The sequence below is a fragment of the Furipterus horrens genome, unplaced genomic scaffold, assembly GCF_987537825.1.
Source record: "Furipterus horrens unplaced genomic scaffold, mFurHor1.1.pri manual_scaffold_7, whole genome shotgun sequence".
NCBI lineage: Eukaryota > Metazoa > Chordata > Mammalia > Chiroptera > Furipteridae > Furipterus > Furipterus horrens.
Genome location: NW_028327177.1, coordinates 111,988,136 through 112,005,286, shown reverse-complemented (window position 1 = coordinate 112,005,286; position 17,151 = coordinate 111,988,136). Strand labels below are relative to the sequence as shown.

The window sequence follows — 17,151 nt, the reverse complement described above, 5'->3', positions numbered from 1 at the left end:
CAGCTCACAGGCCAATGTCCAAGTTCTGGCATAGAATTCTTAGGAGTCGAGAATTCTAATTTGAACTTAGCCTTCCAGGTCATTATGTCAGCATACTTGTCAAGGTAAAAAAGACATGTAACAGATCTGTTAGCTTGCTTTATAACTTAAAATATTCAGATATCTATACTCTTGTCCCAGGTCCCATTAATGTTAGGGAACAACCTGTATTCCAAGAACTGCAATAAAAAGTTACACTTTCTTACACGTCCTTCAATGCATTTAAGTATTTTTATTAAGAGGTCTTAACTAATAATTTCTTACCTGTTCCTTCACTGGAGTATTAACATTAGATAGGCACTGCTGGCAAACAGCCAAAAAGGATTTCACTGTTTTCCTCAATACCAACAAATCCTCCTGTAAGACACATTCAAATTTGTAGGCATGAACTTCAGTGTCATAGAAAACTGATCCAGAAGAAATAATAAATGGAAAAGAGCCAAACTGGCTTAATGTCAAGGAAATTCATAAAACCAAATTTATTGTTGGGAACCAAACCATATAGTTATTTCCTAGTTATCCTAATGGAAGGAGCAACAAAACTGACAATCCCAAACAGTTCTATTTAGTTATGGAAGGCTCAATATGATTTTCTCCACAAATTTTCCTTTATAAATACGGTTTACTTAGGCTGATATTAAAATTGTTGTCATTCCCACAACACATATTAGCTGGTAGGTTGTAAGGTGTAAGGGAACACAGCAGTACACTGAAAAAAATCAATTAAGTAACAAATCTCTAATGAGTTTCTCCTATATTCTCAGCATTCTGCAAAATATTAAGGGAAACTAGTTCATTTTAAGTGTCCATGTCCTCACAGTTAACATCCTAGCAGGAAGTCAGACCAATTGGAGAGTACATGTTCAAATATTTTTGTATTGACTTTAACTGTAGCAGAGAGAAAAGAGCTGGAAGGACTTTAATAGGAGGATGGGCGATTAGGATTTAGTTAGATGGCTATGTAATATTCAATAGCAAACATTTGAAAAGTATAAAAAGAAATTTAAATTTATCAAGTACTTATAATGTGTCAGGCACTGGTTTGAGGGTTTACTGCTGTATAATTTAATACATCAGTTAGAAGTAGTAGTCATTATTAGCAAGGGTTTGAAATCAGGACTGTCTCATATCACATCTCATATTTTTCTCACTTACTAATGAACAAGATACATGCAGATAACTCATTGTTGTATTAATATTTAAAATAGTAATGAAGAGTAATTAAATGAGCAAAGACAGATATAGAAATCACTTTTAAAAAGTACTCTATTACACTAAAATTCCTTCAGCTAGTGTTTTGTACAGATGGACAGTCCTCAATCTTTTCTTGGACCTTTACACATCCTAAATAATGATACTTAAAAAAATTACATATATGTTTCATTTTGCTTATGTGACCGTAGTATTTGGAAGAAGGAATAGCTCATCTTATGCAAAGTACTAAAACAAAACAAAACACTGCCTTGCAAACCTTGAATGTTCCTTGTAGATGAACATCCAATAACCAACCTCAACATTCCTCGATCTTTAATTTCAGATATACACAATACATTAGATCAAATTTATAATGCACAAGGAAACAGGCAGCTGAATTAGAATATAGAGTGTTATGCTGGAAAACCAGAGTCAAAAGTAGTCACAGAAGAGTTCCCAAAGAAGATAAGATGTAAGCTGAATTTTGAGCAACTACTATAAATTATCTAGCTATAGAAAAAGGTGTTCCAGAGGGTAGAGAATGTTCAAAAGCTATGAGGTACTTTTGAGAGGTTGTTAATTTATTGTAGCTGGGCATAAATAGAAAGTCAAGTGGCAAGAGAGAAAGCTGAAGAGGAAGACAGGATCTATTTCCATTTAAATGAAAGACCATTAAAAATACCACATTAAATCATTTGATATTAGTTTTATGGCAATGAAGCACTAGTGAAGAAAGAATTTTATCATTAGAGTGCTAAAATTTTGTGTAAAAAAAATCATACTCTAAGTAGAACAGGAGAATGATGTGGTATACAGAGGCTAGTTAATAGTAGACATAATCTTCTGTTGAGGGCTTATTATGTACCAACTACTATTCTATTCTAATGGCCATAAATTTAAATCTCACACTCTATGAATTAAGTGATTATATTCCTATTTTACAGATGAGAAAACTGATGTTACAAGCACCCAAAGATTCTAAGTGATAGATTAATAATCAAAACCCAGGATTACTGACTAAAGTCCATATTCTTAATCATTATTCTGTATTTCCTTACATATTAACAAAGGCCACAGAAATAATCTAGAACAAGGGCCTAGAAATAAAATGTTGGCAGTAAAGATGTGAATAGTGTGGATGAAAAAAGGGTTCTATGGAAAGTAACCTCACAGGGTGACCTGATCATAAATTCCTAACTGGGCAGATCATAAATTCCTAACTGGGCAAGTCAAAATCACGCCCTTGGCATATAACTTCTTTAGTAAAAGGTTAATTTTTGCTTTAAGCAAGACTTATTCATTGTTTCTGTGCATCTAGGTTAATGTACCTTTAAAATGCCTCTCTTCACCCCCTCCTTCTAATATGTGACCATATTTTCAGACACCTGTTTCTATAGTGTGACCGAGATAGGGTATGTGGTAAAATAGCTATAACCAATAAGGACTACAAGGACTATGATGGAGATAGTAAGACCAACCTCCAATGGACTTATGGTTTAGAACCAGCAGAAGACCAGCTTGATCCAACATGGCAAATAACTTCACCTTGTGGTAACCCTTTGTCTCATTACATGCCCACTGTAATACAGTAACCATAGTAAGTAACACACCTGGTGCCGCCATGATTAGAAACAGAAAACCCATATAAGGACACAAAATGGCCAACAGTGCTCTTCCAAGAAGTCTCCACCCCTTTACCAGAAAAATCCTGAATATTCTCCCCCTTATTGAATGCCCTACTCCTCCATTAAATAAGTCTCAATAAAAGAAGTAAACCTCACTAGGGAAGGGATGCTCTGCCTGTGGAGTAGCCTTCTCTCTGTCCCAATCCTTCACTAATAAACTCTCTTTTACTTTAAACTCTATGCTGGCTTGTGTTTGAATGAATTCTTTCCTGAGTGAAGCCGAGAACCCACAGTGGGTTGTGAACCTCTGGTTCCACTGATTCCTAGAATGCCTGTATCATCCCTACCCTCAAGAGAGCACACATACCTGTTAAACCAAGCATGCCATCGTCCGGGGACAGCCAACTGACCTGGAATCTGCAAGTTCCTTCTCCATGTGGGAAGGCCACCCTCCCCTCCACACCCCCATTCTTATTAGGGATTTCTGGACCTATGGGTAGGGAGGACGATGTCCATGTCCAGCTTGAAGCAGCTAGAGGAGCATGAGACCTTCGCACATTCTCCTTTATAAGATTGTAAAGGGTCTTAAGTCTGAGAGGAGGGAATTGTTACAGAGCGCCCCCCAATAAATAAATTAAAAAAAGGAGAGAGAACACATAATCTTAACTATTTTGCAATCCAATCCCTACTTTGCTTTCTTCCACCTTCATGTAATCTTCCTTAAGTTCCCTCCTTAATTTCAAATGAATTAAAAAAAAAACAACCTATTAAACTGTTCTCCACAGCATTTGCCATCTTGCTCCCTGGCATATGTCATCAGTTTGGCTCAAATAAACTCTTAAAAATTTTCTACATGTTTCTTATGCCCACAACAGACTGAAGATAAATTAAAACAGGAGAACTGATAGAACTTAGGAAGTAATTGGAACAGGGGCTGTTGATGATTACACCAAAATTTCTATGTACTTGCTCACTAAATGGTTTAACACAGAAACAAATGCTAAGGTAACAGTTGAATTTTAGAGATGATGATCTGAGATCCCTGTAAAATCTCCAATTGGAGATGTCTAGTAGGCAGCTGATACATAAGTTCAAAGTTCACGAGCAATAATAGAGATATGGGGCTCATCAGCATTTAGATGGCAACATAAGTGACAAAAGTAGATATGATTGTTCAAAGAGAGTAAGTAGAGAAGGGTGACAAAAGTATCCCGAGAACGATATTTAAAAGATGAATGAGAAAGAAGAGCTATGTAACAGAATGAAATTCTTAGCCTCTCTGACTCCATTTGCTCAAGCCTGCTTAGTTCCCACAGCCCCCTGGTTAATGGCTTCTGCTTAGTCTTGCATATAAACATGCTAATCATTAGAGGAATTCTGCTTGTGCTTGAGTTTTACAAAACACCCCCATATCAGAAAGTGCCTCTCCTGAGAAGGTAAGGGAAGTATGTACAAAAATGACTTTATCAAAGATTTGCAGGAGCCTCCTGACTGGACTCACATCAACTAGAGTCAACAGCCTAATAACAAAGAAATTTCATAATCTTCCTCAGACCCCTACTAGAACCCAGATGTCTGTCAGCTGCCTCTTGCCCCTCCTGTTTCCCCCTTCCTTTGACATAAAAATAGTTAAATTCTGTACTTTCTTAAGGTGATTCTTTAGGACTTCAGTCTGCTGCCATCTCAGCTTGTTGGCTTTCCGAATAAAGTCACTTTCCTTGCCCTAAGACTTCGTCACTCAAATTACTTACCATTGTGTGGTGAGCAGTACAAGCATAGATTCAATTATACTTATGAAGAAATCTAAGAAACGGTCTCAGAAGTAGGAATAAAACCAGAAGAATATGGCATCCCAGAGGTAGGGAAAGAAAACATTTAAAAATGGGTGGAGTCATTTAGAAAATGACACTATAAGGATTAGAAAGTATTGCAAAGATATAACAATGATGAGGTTATGAGTGACACTGGGGACAGCACTTCCAATAGAATTACAGGCACTGAAGTCAGACTGCGGTGAGATGAAAGAAAGACAAAGGCGGCAGCAACTCTTTCAAAAATGTCTGACTACAAAAATCAGAAAAATAGGATGACTGCTACAGAGGTCTTCTGGAGTTGCTGAAGGATTTTTTAAAAATCTGTCTTTCTTGACTTTTTCTCTCCCTTTATTTTTATACTTTCCCCCCACTTTTTTCCTATTTATTAAAAATTTTTTTATTTATATTTACTTATTTAGTTTGTTGACATTTTTCGTAAAAAGATTTGAGAATGTTTGCTGAATGAATAACCAAAAGAAAAAGCAAGCCCTGGCTGGTGTGGCTGAGTGGATTGAGTTCCGGCCTGTGAACCAAAGGCTCGCTGGTTTGATTCCAAGTCAGGGCACAGGCCTGGGCTGCATGCAGGTCAGGTCCCCAGATAGGGGAACGCTAGAGGCAACCACACATTGATGTTTCTCTCCCTCTCTTTCTCTCTCCCTTCCTCTCTCTCTAAACATAAATAAAATCTTTTTTAAAAAAAGAAGCAAGAAAGGAAAAGAAAAAGCCAGCCATGCTACTGAAAGGGAGCAGAGTTTTCCACCCCAAAAGATGCCACTAAAGAAATTACTTTAGACTAGCTAATTTTAAGAAATAACAGGTGTTGGGAGAAGCTCTGAAAAGTAGAAACTTTTTGTAAGAGACACATTTGAAAGGGAAATCTCCTTCTGTAGGAGTGTTTCCCTTACTGTACTTAGCCTGCTTTCACTACTAATTGAGAAAGCAGGGCCTTAAATCTGCAAAACAATCTTCTTGTTGTTTACCATGCTTTGCCTGGTAACCTCCCAAAATTGACTGCCCAATCCCAGTATCTTCTGGCTTTAGCTGAAGGTGATGGCTTTCACCTTTTTGGTGAGTTACATGAAATTTATATTGTGGATGAAAAAGGAGTTCTATGGAGGGTAACTGCAGAGGGTGTTTGTATCATAAATTACTAACTAGGCAGATCATGGTGGGTAACCATGACTCTCAAGCATATAATTTTAGTGAAACGTTTTAAGTATGCCTTATCTATTCTTGTACATCTAGGTTAACACACCTTGGAAATGAAGTAATACTTTTCAAGGGGTAACCACCCTCAAGAGAGCACATAATCTTAATCATTCTGCAATGCAATCCCAACCTGGTTTTCTTTCACCTTTGTGTACAATAGTCCCTCTCTATATCGTGGTTCACATCGCGGCCTCACTGTATTGCGTGATTTTTAAAAATATTATATTTATTTATCGCAGAATTTTCGCTATATCGCGGGATTTTGTGGTACTGTATATGTATGTTGTTGAAGTTGCGTAAGTTTAAGAGTGTAGAATATGTTTAAGAATATAAGTAGTGTTTATAAAAGTGTGGAAAAGGTTAATAAGGGAGTGGGAAAGGTTAATAAGGGACTGGGAACTGTTTATAAGTCTGTGTGAAGGGTTTATAAAGCTTTAAAATATATATAAAAACTAAAATCAATGTAAGGTTCCTACTTCGCAGATTTTCACCTATCGCTGGGAGTGTGTGTGTCTAGAATGTAATACTCACGATAAGTGAGGGAATACGGTAATCTCCCTTTGGTTCCCTCCTTAATTTCAAATGCATAAAAGAATCTGCAAAACTGTTATTCTTAGAAACATTAGACATCATGCTTCCCAGCAACTGTCATCTGTTTAGGTTCAAACTCTTATAAAACTTCTCTACTGGTTTAGATGTTTCTTATGTTGATGTTATTACACTTTGTTTTTCCCCTGCTTATCTCTCTCCTGTCAATTTATTAGACCAGCCAGAAGAACCTTGAGGGGTATAGGATGATTTTTTTCTTCCCAACACTGCTAACTGGTATGTGACTTTAAAGAAATTATTTTATATCTCAGAATTACAGATTTTTAAAATCTATAAACAAGAGAGTTGAACTATGTATTCTCTGAGATTCCATGGCGTTCTGTGATTCTGCTAAATTAACTCCTAGATATTTAAATCAGAACAGCTAAGTGCTAACTAGTAACCTCCTAATATTCAAAATTAATGTTCCCTGTTCCACTGCTAGTACCTACAATAGTGCTTGGCACATAATAAATACAGGGTGGGACTAAAGAAGATTTACAGTTATTCATGTGGAAAATGTGTTTTGCATACTCACAACTGAAACCCTAATTTTGCCCTGCCCTGTATTGACTGAATGCAACGAAAGTATACAGATGATACCACAACTGTTGGGACAAATGTGTAATGTGTTCATTTTTATCACACAATAAATAAAGCTTAAAAATTTTATAGAGGAATTTAGGAGTTAAAAGATTTTCGCTTCAACAGCCCTGGCTGCTGTGGCCCAGTGGATTGAGCATCAGCCTGCGAACCAAGTGTCACTGGTTTGATTCCCAGTCAGGGAACATGCCTAGGTTGCACGCCAGGTCCTCAGTTGGGGGGTGCGTGACAGGCAACCACACATTGATGTTTCTCTTCCTCTCTTTCTCCCTTCCTCTCTCTCTAAAAACAAATAAATAAAAAGATTTTCGCTTCAGTTATAGTCGATAGACATAAGCGATTAATGCATGTGGAAAGCTGTTATTCCAGGAACTGGAATGCATGGCTCCAGAAGGTCCACCAGCAATTCAACCTTTGTGCCCAGGGGGTCTGCAAAGTATTGAGATGATATCTGAGCCATTGTGTTCCAGGAAAGGAACATCCAGGAACTCAGATAAAGAATTATTGATCAGCAGATAAAGAAATACTAGGAAAACCGCCAGGACTACAACTCTAATATGATTAACCTTTTTCCAAATTGCTTACCTATCCTTTCCTTCTCCCTACAGAAAGGTCAGCTTGCGATAACATGCTAGGACAGATTTTAGGGTTCATAACCAGCCATCTTTTCTGATCGCCAGCATCTAAATAAAACTCCCACAAAAGATTCAATCCTGGTCTCTACTTGTTGCTTCTGGTAGTGACAGGCAGCAGGAATGCCTACTTTTCAGGTTTCAAAATGATGCTAGGAGGTATTAATGCTCCTTTATCCTCTCAAGTTTCCTGGTCTGTGTGCAAAGAAGTGGCCTAGGGAATTAGTTATCTTTGGAGTTGGAGGCAAAAGATTTCTTTAAAGGTCAATCATAAAATAAATGTGTCTTACGGAAAATGCTAAGGTGTCAATTCAATTTTAGAAATGATTACTTGCTAATTCACCTGAAGAGTTGTAAATTAAACATCACAAGTAAGTAAGCAGTCTCCTGATGACTAATCAGTAGTAGTATTTTAAGAAGAAATTGGAAATGGGAAGCAACCAAGGAAATAGAAGCCTTCTTGAGCAGTAAAGTTTGCACACAGCCTAAATATTATTTGAGTGCTCAAGAAAGCTAATTTGAACACAAGCCTCGAATAAATCTGATTGCAAGTAACTTCACAAGGTGATCTGATTATAAATTCCTAACTGCAGATCATGGTGGGTATGAAAAGGTTTATCTTTGTCTTAAGCCCTCTACATAGTTCTTGGGCACCTAGGCTAATAAACCTTTGAAATGCCAGAGTAACCTTTTATTTCAGACTTCTGAAGTGTAACCATCCTCAAGGGAACACATAATCTTGTTAACTAGCCTATAACCCAATCACAGAGATTCTCCTCACCCATCAGCTTTGCTTTATCCCTCCTCATGTGATCTTTCTTAAATTCTCTTCTTAATTCCAAATGTATAAACAGAACTGCAAACCTGTAGTTCCCAGGAACATTTAAGATTTTGTTTCCTGGCATGTCCTCGGTTTGGCTCAAACTCATAAAAATTCTTTACAAATTTAGACCTTACTTAGACCATTCCAATTGAGAGAAACACAATTATCAATAGGTTTAGGTAAATGTGCACAGATATCATATATTTAACAGAGTTAATTTCATAAATCCCTTTGAACAGCTGAGAATTTCGATTTCTTATGGATTTCAGAAAACTGCTTTTATTCATCCCACGATTTTAGACTTCATTATGCTAGCACCTTACTACAGTTCATTTGACTTAAATAGTTAGAATTACGATTCCCAAAACTGATTTTGCTCAATTAAAGGCAGGCAATCATTACTGGGACATGTGATAGTAAATATCTTTAAAGATTTTCAGGATGTTAATTCAAATTTTAAAAAGAGGTTCAGGATGTGCTAGCTTAAAACTCTAGTATTAATATTACAAGTTTTGCCCTGACTGATGTGCCTCAGTAGGTTGGGCATCGTCCCACAAAGTGAGAGGTTACCAGTTTGATTCCCAGTCAGGGCACATGGTGGAGTTGCAGGCATCCTGATCAATGTTTCTCTCCCTCTTCTTCTCCCTCCCCTCCCCTCTCTAAAAATGAAAAAATAAAGCCTAAAACAAAAACAAAAAGAAAAAAACATGCAAGTTTCATTGCCCTGGCCGTTGTGGCTCAGTTGGTTGGGTGTCATCCTGCAAACTGAAAGGTCATGGGTTCAATTCCAAGCCAGGGCATGTATGAAAGACAACTGATAGATGTTTTTCTCTCACATCAATGTTTCTCTCCTTCTCTTTCTCCCACCCTTCCTCCCTCTCTAACATCAATCAGCATGTCCTCAGGTGAAGATTAAAAAATATATTGCAAGTTTCATAGAGCGAGCTTTATTCTTAATGTTCCTTGAAAAGTAAAAATATATGCTATTTAAAGGAAAAGAAAAACTAAACAAAAGAAATTTGAGAAAACTTGTTACATTTCATATATTCTGGAATGGAATACCTTCTCTTCTCTCCTGCTATAAAAGCTGTCAGTTATTATAGAAAGAATTAAGTATGCTTAACTTACAATTAATAAATAGAAGCATTTTATATGCAGTATTTCATTTTTTTTTTCTGGGCTAGAATTCAGTAACAAAATTAACATTTACTGGAACTTACTTTGTACTAGGCACTAACCTAAGCTTTCACATATTAACTAACTATCACAACTATAACAAGTACTGATATTACTATCACTCCCATTTTACATATGAAAAAACAGGAACAGAGATATTAAATGCAGGCCTATCTTTGGGCCTCAAAGCCACAGTTAGTAAGTAGAGGAGTGAATTAACCAAAACAATTTGCCTCCAGAGTCTGTGCTCTTAACCATTTTGCTACAGATTCTTACTGTAATATGAGAAAATTAGTATGCTGAAGAAACAGGTCGCATTATGCAGTTAAGATATTTGAAACTCAAATTATTTAAATATATTTATATATAAACAAAAAAGCCAATCGACCCAACAGAAAGTGAAGAGGAACCTTAGAACAAGGTATGTTGATTATCCAGATGACAATTTTTAGAAACTGGAATATTTAGAAAGCACCTCTATAACTTTGGACACCATGAAAATTTTACTTAAATTCCCTTTCTATTTAGCATGAATTATATGGGAGAAAACTGAAGGCAGAGTGAATGGAGGTGTAAGCTACTCCTCTTAGTACATTGTCGTTGGCAGCCGTCCATCTCGAGAGACGATGGTGTAGCTTCTTAAGAGTCTATCTGCACCGCCGAGAATGGCTGTGCAGTCCGACTCGGGAGTGACACGGTATCTGTCTCCTCCCGTGTTGAATCGACATCTTGCGATGATGCTGGAGTGTCCTCTCCAGTGAAGCTGAAGCTACAGAGCCTGGGCAGGGTGATATGGAGGGTCTGCTGTTGCCCATGCAGCAGACCCCCCCCCCCCCCTCTCTTCGCAGCTGAAGGGTCCAAGGGAAAGACGGAGTCAATACAGCTTGGCTTCAGGTGCGCCGCAGGAGTTGCCGGTGTTGACTACAACGTCAAACCGCCTTAGGGACTCCGGCTCCGGATTTTCTGTCGGGGTTTACTCCCTTAGCCTTTCCCCTGAAGAGGTATGCCGCAAGGCAGCGGAGGTTTTTTGGAGTCAGAGTTTTCCTTCTCTGATGTGCCCTGACTGGAAGATCGAACCAGCGACACTTAGCTTGCAGGCCGACGCTCAATCCACTGAGCCAAACCAGCCAGGTTCCTCTTAGTACATATAACCTATATATGTACTAAGTATATAGTGTGGCCTTTCAAATGCTTTTTCCTAAATAAAACCAGTATTTTTATTTTCAGAAAGCAGGTTAGCATCAAGTACTTTATCCTAAACTAGCTATGAAAAGGAATTCAAATAGGTCAGGTGATAACATTACACTGCTATTTAAATTGTATCTTGGCTATATTATGTATTTTGTATCCATGTTGCAAGTTGCTTCACTAGTTTGGCTAAAGTGTTTTTTTGTTTCCAGTACATCTAGTGAAACCAATGAAGAGACTGAAATCTACTATGCCCAAATGTGAAAAGACTCAAATAGTTTCAGTTTATCAGTGATCTATTGGCAAAGATAAAGAGAACTCTGTTTGAAGGAATTGAGATAGTTTTCAAAATACACCAATGAAGAACCTAGCCATGAAAATTGCAGCAATTAAAACCTCCAAACAAGGCTGGCACAATTACGAGAGGGATTTTATCAGATAAAAGCTATACCATATTAGGAAAAAGTTTTCTCAAAGGCACAAAGGCTCAAACTTGACTTACTTTAACCTCCTGGGAAGAAAAACAGATATTAAAGGTAGATTGCCTCTTAAAAGCCAATTATCTGAATATGATTGTAGTAGTCAGTGAGAAAAGAATGTTTAATTCATACACACACAAATATGTACAGTTTTTAAATGAGTGATTCCTTTCCACTTTGTATCACAATTTTTGTGTATAGAGGAAGACCAAATTTAACTATCTTTTTGTCCACAGCCATGAAATACCATTAAGATAATCCCAGCCAGAAACTGAAGCCATGGAAAAATGAGTAGTAAATACAGAAAAGTAGTTTAACATTAATTAAAAGAAAAAAAGTAGTTCAACAGTATCTGACAAATATATATTTTAGAATGGGCAGAAATAAAACAGAATAGACCTTGGCTGGGTTGCTCAGTTGGTTAGAGCATCATCTCCGTATCAGTTGTGGGTTCGATCCCAGTCAGGACACATACAAGAATTAACCAATGAATGCCATAGGTAAGTGGAATAACAAATTGTTGTTTCTCTCTCTCTCTCAAAAAAAAATCAATAATAATAATAATAATAATAATAAAAGAACTAAAATCGAATAAAGTAGTAAAATAAGGAACTAAACCAGGTTCAAGATCTCAGAATATAAAAATAAAGTCTGTTAAGAATTTAGTGATTTTCATTGATTTAAAAAAGGGCACAAAACCAATCTAGTTACCCAGAATAGGCAAATATGGTTTTTGACAAAGTCTGGTGAAGAAGACCAAGGAGTTACCTTACTAGGACAGGGACTGGCAAATTTGTTGTGTAAAGGGTGAAGCAATAAATATTTTAGGCTTTGTGGGTTTTACAGTCTCTGTCTCAATTTCTTGACTCTGCCTGCCATTGTAGTATGAAAGTAGCCCTAAACATGTCATAAATGAATGAGCATGGCTGTGTTCCATTAAAACTTGATTTACAAAATTAGGCCAGATTTGGTCCATAGGCTGTATTCAGCCCAGTCTGTACTAGACTATAAAGTTCTTTGGAGGCATAAACTGTTGTGGACAAAAAGGGGCCACATACAAAACCTGACCAGCTCAGGGGACAGCCACAGTGGGCCTTAGAAACTCAGAAACCAAAAAGTAACCACAGAGGATGGTCTAAACATAAAAATTCCTAACTGGGCCCTTGCTGGTGTGGCTCAGTGGGCTGAGCGCTGGCCTGCAAACCAAAGGGTCGCAGGTTCGATTCTCAGTCACGACACATGCCTGGGCGGTGGGCCAGGTCCCCAGTTGGGGGTGCGTGAAAAGTAACCACACACTGATGTTTCTCTCCTTCTCTTTCTTCCTCCCTTCCCCTCTCTAAAAATAAATATATAAAATCTTTAAGAAAAATCCTAACTGCAAGAGGGTCATGGTGGGTAGTCACGTCCTAGACCCGTAGCTTCCTTGACTAAGGTCAAACTTGACCTTAAGTGAGCCTGTCTACTGTCTTTTTGCATATAAGATGACATTTCTTTGAAATGTCAGAGTAATTTTCTCTTCTAAACTCTTCAAGGCACAACTGCCTGGCACCAGAGCCCCAAACCACAGAATCTCTCACTGTTATCTTGTTCTCCGCAAACCATCTCTATGTGCTATAGATGTTAATTATTAACTACCTGGTACCTACTAATGTAAAAGAAGTATTCAATCCCAGTTATTTGCCCACCACCACACTTTCTCCCAACTGTTAATATACCACCAACTAATTTCATGTAATCCTCTGTATGTCTTCTCCTTTTATTCTAATGTATGTATAAAACAAGCGGCAAAATTGCCATTCTCTGGAGCATATTCTCAATCCACTGAGATTTTGCTTCCTGGCACTTGCCAGATTGGCTCAAATAAACTCGTAAAAATTCTTTACAGGTTTGGATATTTTTTACATAGACATTGTGTTATGTTTATCTGTACTTACTTAGCTCAGTTACTGACACATAACAAGGCTCATTAAATTATTTTTCAGCTCAACTAAGTCATTAACCATATTAAATATGATAAAAACAGGTGGAACTAAATTCATTTATTTGGGACACACCAGTGACTAAGAGATAAGAAGCCTTTCCACTGTGGTGGAGTAAACCCCGTGTAATACCTTTGAAATCACTTTCTTGTATGAATACCTGCTATTAGCTTCTCTTCGAGGGGGGTTAAGAAGAGTGTGCTACCTTTGTGAATACAAAATAAAATAGCTATCGAATATTTAAACCCCAAATGTAATACCTAGTTTTCAATGTTGTTGCTGTTCTTGGCTATTTGAATCTCCACCTGCTGATTCCTGTCATTGCCTCAAAGGCTAATCCACTGAGTTATGATTCAGGAACCCTTAAGCTGCCTACTGTAGTTCCAAATCATCATCTGATTTCTCTTTCCTGTAGTGTACAAAGATGAAGAAAGATAAAGGAGGAGTCAGAGGGACAGGAAAAGTAGTGTTAAGATCAAAGTGAAAGACTTGAATTCCCAAATTATTCCAACATACTCACGGAGGACAAAATCTAGGATATTGCATTCCAAATCTATACCAGCTTCTGAGCATTTTACATAGTCCTATAATATTAGATAATAGTAGTTCATTTACTATCAATTCTTGGTTTTGATACAAGAGAAGAATAGACTAGGACTGCAACTTAATGCCATCAAAACAAGTTATTGTTTACTGAAACACTTCTTTCAATTTAATCTTCCCAACAACCCTATCCAGCAGTGAATATCACACATTAGGTAACTGAAGTTCAAAGGTTAAGAAAAGTGCTTATATTTGTCACAGGTGGTAAGAAATGGAACCAAAATTCAAACTTCGATTTAACTCTGAACACCATGTTCCAACACACACACACACACACACACACACACACACACACACACTACTGGAAATATACACTACTTATAAACCAGGGGCTTTATATATATATAAATTGGGTCAGCAACAAGAAGTCATTTAACAGCCCTGGCTGCTGTGGCTCAGTGGATTGAGTGTCGGCCTGCGAGCCCAGTGTCGCTGGTTCGATTCCCAGCTAGGGCACATTACCAGGTTGCACGTCAGGTCCCCAGCTGGGGGCGCAAGTGAGAGGCAACCACACAGTGATGTTTCTCTCCCTCTCTTTCTCCTTTCCCCTCTCTCTAAAAATAAAATAAGTGAACAAACAAACAAATAAATAAATTATTAAAAAAAAAAAAAAAGAAGTCATTTAACAAATACCTACTTATTATAAAATGGCCACTGGGAGAAAAAAAATTTTTAAATGATTTTATTTATTTTTAGAAAAAGGGGAAGGGAGGAAGAAAGAGAGAGAAAGAAACAGGAATGTGATAGAGAAACATTGCTCAGTTGCCTCTCGTATATGCCCTGACCAGGGATCAAACCTGCCACCCAGGTCTGAGCCTTCACCGGGATTCATACCGGAATCATTTTGGTTTGTGGGACAATACCCAACCAACTAAGCCACACTGGTCAGGGCATTAAAGAAATTAAAAAACTACTTAGAAAGGAAAATGCATTACCATTCACTGAGGGGATATAAAGTAGGATAAGACAACTATTTCCTTCCTATTCAAATAAATGGTCTGACAGGGAAGTAGACTTTTACCATTACTTTTGGTAGAGAAAATCTTAATCCCTGTACAAGAAAGGAGGAAGTGTTATATTTTGTTTAAATTCTTAATGTTGCTCTAGGCCTCTGATAAAACACATTTTGCTTTGAAATAATTGTTATTTAGACTAGATCTCAGTCTTGGCTCATTACTTAAACCATGAGGGTTTTAAATACCTTAAGTTTGAGTATTTATAAATAAGATGCTTTAAAGACTACTTTCCCTGTGTAAGTAAAAGCAGCATCCAACTAAACAGGCTAGTGAAACTGAGGCAGCCTTATGTTATCCATCAAGGAGTAGAAGGGTGTTCCCTATCAGAAAGCAAGCTCCAAAACTGGAGGCCTAGGATTAATGTAAAAACAGCATGGAATTCTTAATGGCATGTTGGAATGATGACTTATAAGCTCTTTTCTAAGTTGAACACATTTACTTCTGGCTCCCAGAGGTTTTAAGGGAGTTAAGAGTTGGGTAACATTTTGGAGAAGTTCAGAATTTGGTATAAACTGCGATCTACTTCTGTATTCCAGATTAAAAAAAAAAAAAAAAATTCTTAAGAGCTGAACAAGAAATGGACATAAGACAAAACTTGGCTCTTTTACCCCTAACTTTTCTAGACCAGCCAATCAGGTAGTTCAGGTAGGACATATTATTAACTGAAACACCTCTGAAGTCATGAAACAATCTAAAGAAAGGCTTAAAACTAACTAGGCAGTTGCTGAGGGTAGAATTCTCAAAAAATAAAAGGTAGGGGAGGAGTCTAAAAAAAAAAAAGAATAAAGTAAAATTGTTATGCATTACTAAAAATTTGTTCCTAGAGGGATAGCTATTATTTCCCACTCTTGGTCCAATTCCCTTCCCTCTCTACAGATGGAGAAGTGCTACCTATAGTACTTTGATATAAGAATTTGGGGTAAGGACCTGTGTGAGCGCTCTCATTCTTATTCATTGCTATTCTAAAGGACAGGGAGGCGAAAAGGAAAGGAGAAAGTGTAAAAAGCAGTCTACAGGTTTTTCTACGTTTGAGCCTATTTCTAATATGTTTGTAGGAATGTATGTTTATATGAAGAACAGCAAAGTTAAATGTGTCTCTTTAAGAGTCTGGCCACCTTGACCCTAACACCTCCCTTCCTCAGTCTGTATGGAGGTAAACAAATTGGAATTTGCAGATGAAACACTTCAGTTAAGAAGGCAATGATAAGAGGGGGAGGGGGTAAAAGGATAAGAGGGGAGGGGGTAAAAGGATAAGGGTGGAAAGAAGAGGAAGGAATTAGTCAAAGGACATGTATAAATGGCCCATGGACACGGACAACATTGTGGGGACTGACTGAAGGAAGGGTGGGCAGTGGAGAACAAATGGGGAAAAATTGGGACAACTGTAATAGTACAATAAAATATTTAAAGAAAGAGAGAGAAGGTAATGATAGATATATTTAAATTTTACAGCTAAACACCTCAATGATAATTTGACATGTAGCTACCTGAGGTATGTTGACTTTCTTTAATTTAAAGGATTAGGAATGGGGTCAGAATACAGAAAGTAGGGATGTTTGCCCCAGGCCCTCCTTACTGCTGTCTAGAATAAGAACATGCAGGATAAAGTGGAGAGCACTGCAAATTTACTACAGAGAATAGGACAGCTCCTCCTAGGAGAAAAAAATTGAAGATAGGTTCTAGATCCCTGGGTGGGGGTGGGATTGGGGGAGCGGGAGGCAACAGGGGCATTATTTTATCCCTAACTCTCATTTACCTGGCTCTTTAAATGTCTTTGTATATGTCCAGAAGGAGCTGAAGGAAGGATGTTTTCTGCTAGAGAAGAGAAACTGAAGGCTCCTTCTACAGGACCAGCACTAGGGGGCACCGGAACAAAGTATACTGAGCATGACCTGTGAAACAGCCAGAGCTTCAACTCTGAAAATTAGGTGAACAGAGGAAATACCCATTTGTGAAACCCAGTGAACTTCCATTTCAGATAGAGATCTGTCCTGTTCTTGATATAGTCTATTTCATTTTATAAGAGTGTTTACTGTTGAGTTAAACTATAACTTAAATTTAAACTTCACATATAACTATCATTCATAATCTCCTGAATGACAGTGTTTATGACAACAGAGAAGACAAATAAATTTTAGGAAGCACTGTCTCAAAAATAATTTGGTAATATGTATCAAGTCTTA

At 37.5% G+C, this 17,151-nt stretch overlaps 1 protein-coding gene across 3 annotated transcripts in view; it reads right to left on the bottom strand.

Moving 5' to 3' along the window:
* STAG1 (STAG1 cohesin complex component) overlaps positions 1-17,151 on the bottom strand; it is a 382,246-nt gene that overhangs the window by 32,876 nt on the left and 332,219 nt on the right. For all 3 annotated transcript variants that reach the window (XM_090284291.1, XM_090284293.1, XM_090284292.1), the window contains exon 23: positions 304-396. In XM_090284291.1, coding sequence (XP_090140417.1) covers positions 304-396 — 93 coding nt within the window. The remainder of the gene's footprint in view (positions 1-303; positions 397-17,151) is intronic.